Below are 14,130 nucleotides of genomic sequence, written 5' to 3' on the forward strand. Positions count from 1 at the left end.
CCAAGTCTGTCAGCTTTTTTTGTTTGAAACAGCAAGGGTAAGATGAACTGCAGGGTAAGATGGGCTGTTTTTGAATACAATAGTCCAGTTATGATACCACTTCTTTTTTCCTTTTATTTGGTTTTCTTTGGGTTTGTTTTGTTTTGTTTTTGTTTGGTTGTTTTTTTGGGTTTTTTCCCCCCCTTTCTATTCTTTTCTTAGCATTAATGTTGGAAGTTTGGCATAAACTTTCATTTATATGAAGGTGTGTTACCTTGCTGGACGAGTTCCTTAAATAATTCAATATGAACACTAAAATTTAAACAGTAATAAAATAGTCCATCTTGCCTTCATTCCATTTTACCCAGGAGATTTAAAAAACAAAAATAAAGACCAATTAACAAAAAGTGATGGTTTTGGTACAATGGTATAGTGGATATGGTAAAATTGTTTCTTTGAAAACAAGTTCCTGGATAGTTCTAAAAGATTTTGTGTAAAGTTCTTACAGTGAAGCTTGAAATTGTTTATTTGACAAAATTAGAAATTTCATTCCATTCAATTATAACATTATGGAAAAAATCCATACCCAGTCATTTATAGTAAATAGTTGTGGTTTTAACTTACATTGAGTTTTATTTCTTTTTTCCTATTTGTAGTAATTAGGCACAAGAGGAGCCTATGTACTTCAAATTGCCTCATTAGACTCTAAATTAGCATTAATAATTATGCAAATTACTACACAGTGTCTGTCACCCCCTCCATTCCTTAATGCCATGAGCAGGCAACTCCAGCAATGCATTATAATCTATCGTTATCTAGTTTATATTTAGCAGTCTAGTATTTTCATTTATATTATACTTAGCAGTCTAATATTTTCATTGCTATTTTACCAAATTAAGTGTGTGGCATAGCCACCCATGTGTATATGAAACTGTGGGGCTAACTATAGAGATGGGAGATGTTAATATTTTTATCTAAGTAGTCAATGAATAACCCTTTACAGCAATACAAATGCAAAAGCCAAAAGCACAGTTATAATAGATTTCAGATTTTGTATTTCAGACAAGAAATACTTTATTTCATATCTGGTCCTTTCATCAATAGTTTATTTATTTACTCAAAGATTAAGAACTGTTTAAGTGCTTCAATAGTAGTATTAATTGAGGTTCAGTCCAGCTAGGATTTTTCTGGAAAACCAGTTGTAGTAACTGCATTATTCACATTGTGCTATATATATATCTCTATCTATCTAGACAGATAGATAGATATATTTATAAATTTTAAAAAGGCACTGATCATTGAGTCTCCCATTACTATCTTTTGATTCCCACAGCTCCAAAATGATCTGTCTTTATAAATGTAATCAGTTCTTATTTTTCATTTCAGTTGTGTGTGTTTGTACAAGCAGTACATGTAGGCCTGTGGCTTAAAGGTTTTTTTGCACAGTGATTCCTTCTCTCCACTGTGGCAAAAAGTGCTGAACACTTATTAATTTTTTTTCTGTGCATTGGTTTCACCTTTCTCCCCTGGTTTTCGTTAGGTTCTGAGCTCATGCCCAAAGCCCTCTCCACCAGGATAGTGGGAGGCATTTGGTGGTTTTTCACACTTATCATCATTTCCTCGTACACTGCTAACTTAGCCGCCTTTCTGACAGTGGAACGCATGGAATCCCCTATTGATTCTGCTGATGATTTGGCCAAGCAGACAAAGATAGAGTATGGGGCAGTTGAAGATGGAGCCACCATGACTTTCTTCAAGGTAAGGTTTATATTCTGTTTGAGAAGAACCTGTATCCTGATTGTCTGGGGGTGAAAGCTGGTGCGTCTTGCTGGGGAACACTTTCTCCCACCGCTTTGGAAAGCAAATGATAACCACTTTTCTGAGGTTTTCCAAGACAGCAAAGTAAGCCAATGCTAAAGTGCTCATGGGAAATGAAAGGCAATTTCTTTGATGATTGAAATTATAGCAGTAGAGTAGGTGAAGAAACCTGAACAGTTTGCTCAGACAGATCTATAGCCTGTAAAAGAATTACTTTTATTTTTTTTATAAGAAGTTAAGAGTATCAGTTCAATAACATTATACTTAATCATAGTCTTTGTTCAAGCAACTGGTCTGCACTAAGGACTGAGAAAAACCTTTTGGACAAACTTTAATGAAATTTGGGTTCCATATAAAAAGCTCAGTCTTTTCGTCTTTTTCCTTTTTTTTTTTTCTTCTATTCTTTTAGCCTCTTATTAAGATCATTCAGTTTGAAATACAATGGAATATACTGCTGGATTGGAGAGAAAGCTTAGTTTCATCAAGCATCTAAATGGGCTTAAATTGGTGAAAATTATGCTTGAAGGGAGAGGGGATGTTTTTTTGTGTAACTCATTGTGTTTGATAGAACAGATGTGTCTTGGATCTTCTGAAGAGAGAGGTGCTTAACAATATTTGTCTGATCTTTGGTATGTTTTGAAAACTTTAGCTAGTATATTATGGTTTTATGAGTTGTTATGCTGTTGCCTAAAGCTTTGAAGTCGCTGTTACATTGGCATTTGAAATCGGACAAACTGAGGTCCAGTTGTAACTCATAAACTGGGGCATAAATTGAAGAATGTGTGTTTAGTTCATTTAATCAGATTCAGAGAGTAAAAAAATTGTTTAGTTATCAAGGCTATTCACTATTTAATCTTATGTACTTGGAGCCAATTGAAGTGTATACATAGTTTTAAATGTTCAAAATACTTATATGGCTTTCAGCTTCTGCTTGGAGATAAAAAACAATTCAACTTCAGTATGTCAGAATGCTCTAGGCTGCTTAACCTAAAGCATACTTTGGGAAGGATCTGACTATGTACCCCGGAATGCTTGCTAGAAAAGAAAATGATGAAGTTAATAAAAGTAAGTAATCAATTAGAGGTCTTGATGTCAGGAAATAGATGAAGCTCTTCAAAATAGCAACACGGAAAGTTTGAAGAGTGAGGTTTTATAAGTCTTTGGACATAAAGAGATGAAACAAGGTATCTATTTATTTACCAGAAAAACACTACAGGGCTTTAATTTTATTTTTGTCTGGCAGGAAGCTCTGAACTTCTTGTCTTTCACATTTGAACTGTGGACTCTAAAATATTAGGAAGTAAGTTTAAATTAACAGTGCCTTCTGGTTTCTAGCAGCACTTTTGTCTGCATCTTCTTAACTTTTAGTTTTATTTCTCCCCACCTTTATGTTCTCTTTTATTCACTCTTTTTCCATTGTTGCATGCATCTAGTCTGCGGGGTTTTGAACTACACAGAGATTATTTCTCTTTTTCTGGATGTTTTCCCCATCTGCACATTGATGTACTGCTCCCTTTTCTGCCCACTTCATCCCTTCTGCTCTCTTTCCTCTACTGTTTTTATTTATGAAGCTATATTTTGTGTTTACATAGTATATTTTATCCAAGAAATAGAAATCACTTTTCTTTTACTGCAATAGCAGTTTCACATCCTGCACAGAAGATTTTGTTTGCAGTTCAAATAATTTAGACTTATACAAAACAGATTTATGGTGTCAGACCACACAAAGTGGTTTTGCTTTTAGTACATTAACAAATTCACCTTCACTACGAATGAAAAGAAAAATCAGAAGGAAACACAAAATTTCTTTATGCAGTTGATACTTTTTAGGTCAAATAAAGGTTTATTCAGTTGAACAAACATTTTTTAGAGTTTACATGTGAAGAGATTGTGGTTAGAAAGTGGTTTAAAAAGTGCTACCCCAAAATAAATAAATAAAGGGAAATGGAAACAGCATAATCTCATTTGATTCATTCAGTGTCCAAAGCAAATTCCAGCTGAAAATTACAGTTTGCTTGATGTAAACACCCTTCATTAGAGATACCTGTATAAGGAATACAATTTAATTAAATATATATTCCATTAAAGATAAACCAAACCATTTACATACAGTCAATCTGTTAGAGTAAACTTTCTGGTAAAATTAGGTCTTTTTACCTAATGAGGTTAAGTTATCAGAAAATAGAATACTATCAGTCTGGTCAACATAGTATTTATATGGTTGTGAAATATACTTCTGTTTTGTATAAGCAAATTGCTTCATGAATATAATTTACTTGTGTGAAGAAAATTAAAATGCAAAAAAAATATTTTAAAGTAAGACTGTAAGTGAAATTGCCTGAAAAGTACTGCTACAGCTGAAAGACTCATAGTTACTACTGCCAAATAATAATATAAAAAGCACTTAAGAACAGGAAACTGATAAAGAAAGATAAAAATTATCAGAAAAACATCTTAAGTGACAGAAATTACACTGGATATAGGTAGTACAAAAAAAGTATAGGTAGTATAGAAAAGGCAGAAGAGTTGTGTATATTTTCTGCTTTGTGTGTAAAAAGGGAGAAATATTAACTTATTAAATTATTTTCAGAATACTTTCTGTTTTATCAGTAAGCTAAGGAAAGGTTTTTAATAATATGTATTATGTTCTCTGATACATATATGGAAGTGAGTATGAAGTAGGAACTAACACTGTCTTTTTGATAAAAACTGTTCTGTCCTATTCTGGTGACCACACTTAGAAAATATGTTTAAAATGGAAAGAATTCATCAATGGTGAGATAATTACTACAGGTCCAGAAATAAGCGTTATAGTTACAGGCTAAAGGAAATCTGTTTAATCTGCTGAAGAGAAGGTTAAAAGGTGACTTGATCACAGTCTGTAAATGACTTAATGGGAATGAGATTTTTTGACACCAGATGACTGTTTAATCTAGAAAAAAAAAAAAAAAAAAGGCATAATGACATCCAATGCTGAATTTAGGCAAATTCAGCCTAGAAATAAGGCACATATTATTAAAAGTAAGAGTAATTAACCACTGGAGCAGTTTATTTAGGAATGGGCTGGATTCATCTATCACATGCAGCCATTGTGAGGAAAATAGATACAACATGGAATAGATTGCCTTAATTATACAGGAGCTCAGATGAAATTTTAGAATTCCCCTCCTACTTCAAAAATCTATTAGACTATGACTTCTGGGGGAGGTTGCAGAAAGATGATAGGGAGTATAAACTGATCATCTGTGTGTGTTTTTCCTTAGTTGCTTTGTCTTGTTTTAATGAAAGTGTATTGAGTAAAACAGTGACAGCATGTTAAACAAAAAGAAAAGAAGGCACCAGATGGTTTCCTAATGTTAAATGAAATTATCTTATCTTAGTAATAGTTATTAGTTCCAATCACAGTGTGGCATCATAGCTGCCCATGAGACTGAAAGTATTTTCTGCATAAATTATCTATATAACAGACCATTAAATTATTTATTTAAAAAAAATTTTGGAATTCATCCGAACCTGTGTGATGTTATTGCAAAAGAGGAGGAACCTAAATGAGGATCAGACTAACTGCTAAATCAAAACCTGCTGAAGTTGGAGCACACAGGGGAGAGATGTTGAAAATCCTCTTACCCTTGTGATTCCAAAATCCCTGTGAAATAGCTTCAATAAGAAAGAAGAATGCTGTCTCCAGAAATTTATTAAGTCCTCCAGACCTTGCATGCTTCCTCATGGTCTGAGTAACATAGAATCATAGAATCATTAAGGTTGGAAGGGACCTTAAAAATCATCCAGTTCCAACCCCCCTGCCATGAGCAGGGAGCCACTAGACCAGGTTGCACAAAACCTCATCCAACCTGGCTTTAAAAACCTCCAGGGATGGGTCATCAACAACCTTCCTGGGCAATCCATTCCAGTTCCTCACCACCCTTATAGAGAAGAATTTCTTCCTAATATCTAACCTAAATCTCCCCTCTCTCAGTTTAAAACCACTGCCCCTTTTCCTATCACTATCTTCTCTGATGAAAAGTTCCTCCTTAGCTTTCCTGTAGTCCCTTCCAAGTCTCTTGAAGGCTCATTACCTATGATTTCTGTGGTCTCTCGGTCTATGTTTTTCAAAATGCCAGTGTCTGTTTTCTTGCCAAATAACAGTTCTGAAATTAAGAACAAAGTTAATTCCACCCTGCTTTTATTTGGACGACAGTTGCTCATCCTCAAGCACAAAGGAAATACTATGGCACGTGTTTATACGTGGTGTACAATTTTAAGCGCAGGTTGTTTGTGAAGTTGCTGTGTAGCTTTATTTGTCTCCTAAGTTTTCATGGATGTACCTTTCAGTGTTAGAACTTCTTTCTTTCTATGCTTTTGTACAGTACCATACACAATGGAACTTTTCTCAGTTATGAGTACTATGCATTTGCATACCAAATAGTAAAAAACAAAGTAATTTCTCATTCTTTAATAGCAGTAGATTAGTGTCATTACTTATGGATCAAAAATTAAAGGTCTTTTCAGCTCACTGTCAGAGTAATGTATTTTATATCCTTGTTTTGCTGATAAGGAACCTGAGCACTTAAAAGGAACGTACCATTTTCAAGATCACTTGGTGAAGGGCAGGGACAAATTCCGCAAAACTGAGTTGCACAAATTAGAATTATCTGATAGAGTGTTCTATTTATAATTTACATTTGCCAGTTTCTTTCCTTTTCTTCTTCAGGATAGACTTTTTTAACTCCAGATTTACTTTGGACAATATCCTCAATTTCTTCCTGCACTTCTTTGTCTCCACAAAGATCCATGCTGTTGACGCTTTTCAGTTCCCCAAACCAACCTGATTTACCCTAACCATTTTGGTAATAACTCTCTCAGGAAATTTTGGAGTGCAGTAATTCAGCGTGTAGTGTTTATCTTCCTCTTCCAAATTCTCAACCTATTGTTGAAGGAAATACTGTGAAGCCATATCTATACATTGCAAAATCTCAGAAATATCCTCCTAAGGCTGAAAGGAGTTGCAGTGCAAGTACAAGTGACAGATCCCCTGACATAAATGAAAGATTAGGAGCAGAAATAGAGGTATGAGTGTCATTAATTTGTCATGAGTGATGTTGGCATTGACATGCATAAAGCCAGTATAACTTTAGTGGGTTTTTCATACCTGAGTTTGAACATTGCTGTAGGCAAACAATGTTGAACAAATATGTGTGCATGTACAAAACTGTACACATGGGCATGCACACATATACTTTTAGCTGAATACTGCAAATAAAACATGATGAAGTTTAGAAGTGCATAGCAATTATTTGATGGAATTGTTGCAAGTTAAAGAAGAAAGAAACTTCTGAGCTTCTCAAGTATTCACTGACTGGCAGTGACAAGTGGAGAACAATTTTTTGAGTCCCAGCCTCTGTGTGCTGATCTGGATAATGCTTATAAAATAGTTGGTAGCAGTACCACAGAAACATATTCAGTTTGCAGTGAACTGTCTTTCTTTTGAACCTGAGAGCAGGAAGCAGAGCTTATTCACATAAAGAGCCTCATTCCAACCCTTTAGGTAATATGGACAAAGTCACTGAAATGGTGTTATCCTGTCTTGACTCTTCCCCCTCCTCTGGGGTTATCAGAGCCGTTACTGTTCCTTCACTAAATAAGTATGTGTGTTCAGTTGCCTGTTGCACCTCAGTGCAGAGGCATAAACCTAGAAATAGATGGAATCTGGTAGAACTCTATTATCTTTCCACCTTTGCATTTCTCCATGCTTTTCCTTTCCCTTTCCCCATTCCCCCCATTCCTCATTCCTTATTCTCTTTTGTCCTGTTTCTACATTATGGGCTAAAATAGATGAACACAAGGAACTCTTAACTTTAAATTTCTACAAAAATGTGTACTGCATTAAGCCTTATAACCAAATAGTTAGCACTCATAATTAGCTTCTGGATAATGTAATGTTCATGACTAATTATATTCCAAAATAACAATATTCTTATTTATCAGTTATACCTGTCTTCAGCTACAGCACTTAGAAATGGATGAAACACATACAACTGGTTTTCAGGGTCCTCTCAAATAAATATTTATAACTTTCCAGTGAAAACAAGATCAGTCACTCACAATAATTTAAATATTGAATGAAATACCTAATATATGAATTGAGTCCCCAGTAGTTATTTATGAAAAAAGTCAAGCAGGGACATAACAATTAAACTATCTTCTTTGTCTTTGGATCAAGTATTTTCCATATCTCAGCATCTGTTACCCCAGCTATTCACAGGGGAAAAAACTTTTGTGCTCATCTCCCCACAAAACTCTCAGATGAACTAAACTATGTAACCTATGGCCTGATTGCACTTTCTTTTTTCATAAGTATTTCACAGTGTAGAGCTAAGATGAATATATCAGCAAGAAGCTGACATTTGTATTATTTTTCAAAAGTTCAGCCACCCACAATATGCATTAATTAGTACATATGCATTACTAATCCATATTGTAAATACATGATGCAGTTTGTCTAAATAAAGCTGGTCATTTTCAGTGTATGAGGTTCAGGAAAATATGGCAAGGTCTCATTTTCACTTCGATAGAAATACAGGGTACAAGAAAACAGAGAAATAAAATTTCTAATTTACTGTATATTTGATATGCCGACTGATATACACATATTATATACATGATATGATATACAAATTTTATCCTGACCATACTTTGAGTCCTAAATTATGTCAATTTTTTTTACCAGCAAAGCACAACAATTTCTACCAAGTCTGATGGAGTTTAATCATTATTTAATCACTGCAACAGCTTTCTTGCTGTGTCATTTTGGGATCAACTAAAAGCAGTCTATCTGTGAGTAGCCCACCCTCTTCTCCTGCCTTCAGCCTCAAGCTCTGTTGGCTCTGCATATCACAGGGCTGTGGCAAGAGTTAGTCCAGCTTTCTGACCCAACTGAAAATTAATTGGTTTGTTATTGATGTGTATTTACTTTTCATTTGTGAAGAAAGCTGTTCTGGCTGCTAGAATGCCAGGACTGCTGAGATGTGAGTAGAGGGTGTTCCCTTCCATGGCAGGGTGATCTTAGGACACCCTTTGGGACATGAGTTCTGTTACCTAGAAATTTGGAGGTGTGAGGATGAGAAAAACAACAGCAGTGTAATTGCTGATACTTCCAGAATATGTGTTGTCCTTATGCATTATTGTAGATTTTGTCTTAACTGGTAAGCCATTATGTTTCCTTCCTCTCACCTGATGTGCTTCACTTTCTGGCCTCTTCAGGGACTTTAATGGGATGGCTGACAACATCAGCTGTAAGAAAATGACTGAACTCTGTGTTCTGATCATAGATTTGGTTGTGAGGTTCCTTAGAAAGGAATAACCTAACTGTTCTTTAGCTTCATCACCTTTCTCTCTTTCTCCTGCTGCTTTACCCCAAGAGGCAGGCCAAGAATATTTTCCTTTTCTCTTGTGTTTTCACGTGTTGTTTTTTTTTTTTCTCATGAAGTTTGTCTTTAGATCATGAGCAAGGTGAGAAAGACAATTGAACTAGATCATAGAGAATCCTTCAACTGCAACCATCTGTATGCATAACACATTTCAGAGTTAGGGTTTGTTTAGAAAATTGAGAACATTTTAAACTATCAGAGTCTGGAAAAAAAAAAAATAGTCTTGCTCTTCAATGCAAATAGCACTGAAGCTGTGTAAAATTTGCAGATTTGATCTGTGACTCATCCTAGGAATGTGATTCACAAACAATTCTCCAGAGTGAACTGTCTTTAGGTTTAGCCAGTTTTGTATGGGTTTCTGCCATATAAGCAACCTTCAGTGTTGAGTTCCTGCCCACTGAAGCAGCCTGAAAGCTTCCATTAATTAGCAGAGGTGAACTTTTGGTTCTGCCTTGCCAGTTTATGGTATGATACTATTGAGATGTTGTCCAACTGCATTAGCATTGCTTTGTGTAAAGGAATATTTCCAGTGCCAAAATTGCACTGGATGCCACCTAGGGTCTTATACTGATTAATTTCTTCTCCAGTTATTCATTGCTCCAGACAGAATGGTTGTCAAGATTGTTTAAACCATCCATTTTGCAATACACCTATGGTAATAATTACATAAACTTTACTTGATATGAATGCTTTATAATCAGTTTTCAGATTCCATACATTAACTGAATTTCTCTTAAAGATTTTCAAGATCCTTAATCTGAACAATATAGATTACCACTTTTGACAAAAAAATATACTAAAACATGCTTTGGAATCATATTATCGTATAATCATTTAAGTTATAAAAGGCCTTAAGATCACTTAGTACAACAGTTACCCTAACACTACAAAGTCCACTACTAAACCATGATCCTAAGTACCACATCTACATGTCTTTGAAACAAGCCCAAGGATGATGACTCAACCACTTCCCTGGGCAGCCTGTTCCAATGCTTGACAACCCTTTTGGTGAAATTTTCTGAATATCCAATCTAAACCTCCTCTGGCACAACTTGAGCCCATTTCCTCTTGTTGTGGCACTTGTTACTTGGGAGAAGACACCAAACTCACCTCTCTACAATCTCCCTTCAGGTAGTTTTAGAGAGCAATAAGATCTGCCCTCAGCCTCCTGCAGAGCCACCCTACTCTCAGACACATCAACATTTCCCCCCAACTTAGTGTCATCTGCAAACTTACTGAGGGTTCTCTTCATCCCCTTGTCTGCATAACTGATAAGGATATTAAAGAGAACTGGCCCCAGCACTGAGCCCTGGGGAACACCACTTGTGACCAGTTGCCAGCTGGATTTAACTCCATTCACCACAACTCTTTGGGCCCAGTGATCCAGCCAGTTTTTTATCTAGCAAAGTGTACATCTGTCCAAGCCAAGAACAGACAATTCTTTATGATCACATCAGTCTACTAATTATCTGTCCACAAACACATCAAACCAAAGATAAGCAATGTATTTCTTACATTATTGAATTATTTTTTTTCAGATATGACATATGATCTTTCAATTTAATAATTATTTTATTGCATAGGAAATAAATTTGGTTGTTCATTTGTTAGTTATTTTTTCACATCTTAAGAGCTGAGGTAGTCACTCGTAATAATAGTGATGGTCATAAATATGTTCTTTTAGGCTGAATTTTACTTAAATTCTCATAATAGATATTTAAATTTAATAGGCAACCAATATCCAGGTACATTGTTACATGAATTCTGTTGTCATTTTGACATTATTCATATTTTCATTTATATTCTGAGTTGGACTATGGCTGAAGTTCTGGCCTGTGTTTATAAATGTCATATTTTAAAAACTTGAACTGGTCCCGGTGAGTTTTCCTACAAGTAAGCCAGTAATTGGAAAAGCCTGTCTTTCAAAAACAAATTTAAAAAATAACACTTTAAAAATAACAAATTATAAAGACAATCCACCATTTTGCTTTGCTCAGGTGACTCCATATGCTTGATCATAATGAAGGTTGAATACATTTATCCTCCACCAGCAGGGCAGATGTTGCTGTGGCATCTGCTGAACAGCTTGTCATTTTTTAAAAAAAATATTTCTGAGTCCAATTAATTTTTTAAAAAATTAAATTAGGGTGACAGGTGCAGGTTTTTGATGTATGCATCAGTAATGCATTTTCATTGTTTGCATATTCCTGGAAGTATTTGGTAATCTTGACATCTATGCCAGAATTTTTGTGGAAACTTTTAATTGAAGGGTATGGTTCAGCAAATTGGGTCAACAGAATTATTAAAGCCCACTAGGTGTTAACAGAGAAATGATGAAAAATCTGAGGATATATACAGATTACCACTTCTAAAACCACTTCAAGCTCCAAACATTCTAATGTTGTCTTCCTCAAAGATAGCACTTGAATTTTCAAAATTGTGATATGGTTTAATTTGCGGCTGTTACAGCAACCCTTAATGCATTTGGGGGAAAGGGACCATTGCCTAAAATTTTTTGTTTGTTTGTTTGTTTTTACTGGAATAAAAAAGAATACAAATAATTAAGAAGCAAAAGAATTGGCACAGTACATTTTTAGAACATAGAATCACCTTTAAGCCTGTAAATGAAAATAGTGCATGTGTATGGAAGGTTAGTAGACTTTATATAGTTTTTTTCTTCCAAATGCCTTGTTTCTGTCTTGTGCAGTTTAAGGCTATATTTTTACTAGTAAATAAAACAAGCCAGGACTATTTTTAAAGTCAAGGTCACTGGCCTAAAATCTCTTTTTGGAAGCAGCCTTCCAATACCTGAAGGGGGGCTACAAGAAACCTAGGAAGGGACTTTTTTTAAGGAAATAACAAGAGGTAATGCCTTTAAAATGTAAGCGGGGAGATATTGGTTAGACTTTAGGAAGAAATTCCTCTCTGTGAGGGTGGTGAGGCACTGGAACAAGTTGTCCAGGCACCCTGTGAATGCCCCCTCCTTGCAAGTATTCACAACCAGGTTAGATGGGGCTTGGAGCTACCAGGTCTAGTGGGAGGTGTCCCTGCCCTTGCAGAGAGGTCACTCTGTTATAGGAGGCCACTAGGTTGGTCAGGCAGGATTTGGCCCTAAAGCCTTGCTGGCTGTCTCAAATCACCTCCCTGTCCTCCAGATGCCTTAGCACAACTTCTAGGAGGATCTGTCACGTGATCTTCCCAGGCACAGATGTGAGGCCAACAGGTCATTAGTTCCCAGGTCCCTCCTTTCTGCCCTTTAATAAAATGTTTCCCTTTTCCAGTCACCAGGGACTTCATCCAACTGCCATGACTTTTCAAATATCGTGGAGAGTGGCTTGGTAACTATATCAGTCAGTTCTCTCAGGACTCTGGGATGTATCTCATCAGGTCTCATAGACTCACATATATTCAAGTTCCTCAGGTGGTCAGGAACCTGATCTTCTCTTACATATGAAGGGACTTTGCAGCTCCAGTCTCTGCCTTGTGGTCTATCCACTTGAGAGATTTGGAAAAAGAGGTTGCCAGAGAAGAATGAGGCAAAAAAAATTAGTATCTCAGCCTTTTCCACATCTGTTGTTACCAGTTTGATAGTCTTGTTCATGAGGGTGGTGAATTTTCTTTGTCAAAGTAACCTGTTAAAATATTTATGCAATCTGAAAATCCTAAAATGGAACTACATGCTTACCTCTTATTTCTTCTTTCTGTGCTCCTTTTGTAAATAAGTTCCCATTGATTTCCATAGGTATTAGATGTTTCAAAGTCATTGTGAATCTAGGCGTAAAGACAAACAAGGAAAAAGAAAGGAAACAAAAAGAGTTAATTCCAAGTAAAACTATAGACAGAACAGTTTGTGGTTTTTAAACCTAAAAGAATCCGAAATTTCACACACACACAATCAGTTAAATGTTACACATTGAGAAGCCTGGATTAGAGGAAAGCCAAAGTAAAATTTCAGAAACAATGCCAAAGGTTGAATGGTTTCCAGTAGTTTTAAATCAAAATGCTGTACTTGATATTAAGCTTATATATGCAGTGTTTTTATTTTTGTCATGCTGGTGTGTCTCGCAACATTATAAATGAGGCTTATTAGATAATTTATATTACTTACCTTTTTAATTTCAAATGAAATATTTCATTAGTATAATATGTGTCAAGAAGAAATTATTTTGTTTCCCTTGAAAAAAATATATCTTTGATGTCTTTGTATTCAAGGACAGAAAAACAAACATTTTCTTTGCTCTAATGTGTTTTGCTGAGCTGTAAATATATGTTTGGATTGTGTTTTAAGTGATGACTAATTTCAAGGTCATTTCCATGGTGAACATGTTGTATTTTAAGATGAATTTTTAAAGTGGGGCCCAGAATGACTCCTCATTTACTTAAAAAATTCAAACCCAGATCTACTTTGCATAATTTTACATGGGGAATGTGTCGGTATAAGAGGAACAAATGCTTTTCTTCTTCACATACAGATATCTAAATGATGACTACATGTCTGTTTGCATAATTTGCACAGAGCATTTCCCCTGAAGGTATAGGAAACACTGCTATTTTACTGCACTCCTTTTGTTGAAAAGGAAGTGGTGTCATTGAATAGAATTGCCTCATCAGACACTCTACAAAAGTGCCAAGTTGTAACAATCAATAGGGAAATAGCAGATGTGAAGGTTAGTTGGCATCAAATAATATGAGAGGAAGACTTTCCTATGGGAAAGAAAGTGCTTCGTTACACTTCATCTATACCAAGAATATTGGTTCCATCAGGCTTTCATTAGAATGAGATGGCTTTCATGACTGCAGCTCTGAAAGAGTCTCTTTAAGAACACTGAAGAAGTTAGATAGATATCCACCTGGGAAACTGCACAAAGTGATCAGGATATTTTTAAGCTGGAATGTGGCAATTCCT

General features: G+C 35.4%; 1 protein-coding gene across 1 annotated transcript in view; it reads left to right on the plus strand.

Annotated features, from left to right (window-relative positions):
• GRIK2 (glutamate receptor, ionotropic, kainate 2) overlaps positions 1–14,130 on the plus strand; it is a 208,889-nt gene that overhangs the window by 140,410 nt on the left and 54,349 nt on the right. Inside the window, exon 13 of the mRNA XM_010004187.1 lies at positions 1,520–1,737. Within this exon, the coding sequence (XP_010002489.1) occupies positions 1,520–1,737 (218 nt within the window). The remainder of the gene's footprint in view (positions 1–1,519; positions 1,738–14,130) is intronic.

This window comes from Chaetura pelagica, unplaced genomic scaffold (genome assembly GCF_000747805.2).
Source record: "Chaetura pelagica isolate M959 unplaced genomic scaffold, ChaPel_1.0 scaffold258, whole genome shotgun sequence".
NCBI classification, from domain to species: domain Eukaryota; kingdom Metazoa; phylum Chordata; class Aves; order Apodiformes; family Apodidae; genus Chaetura; species Chaetura pelagica.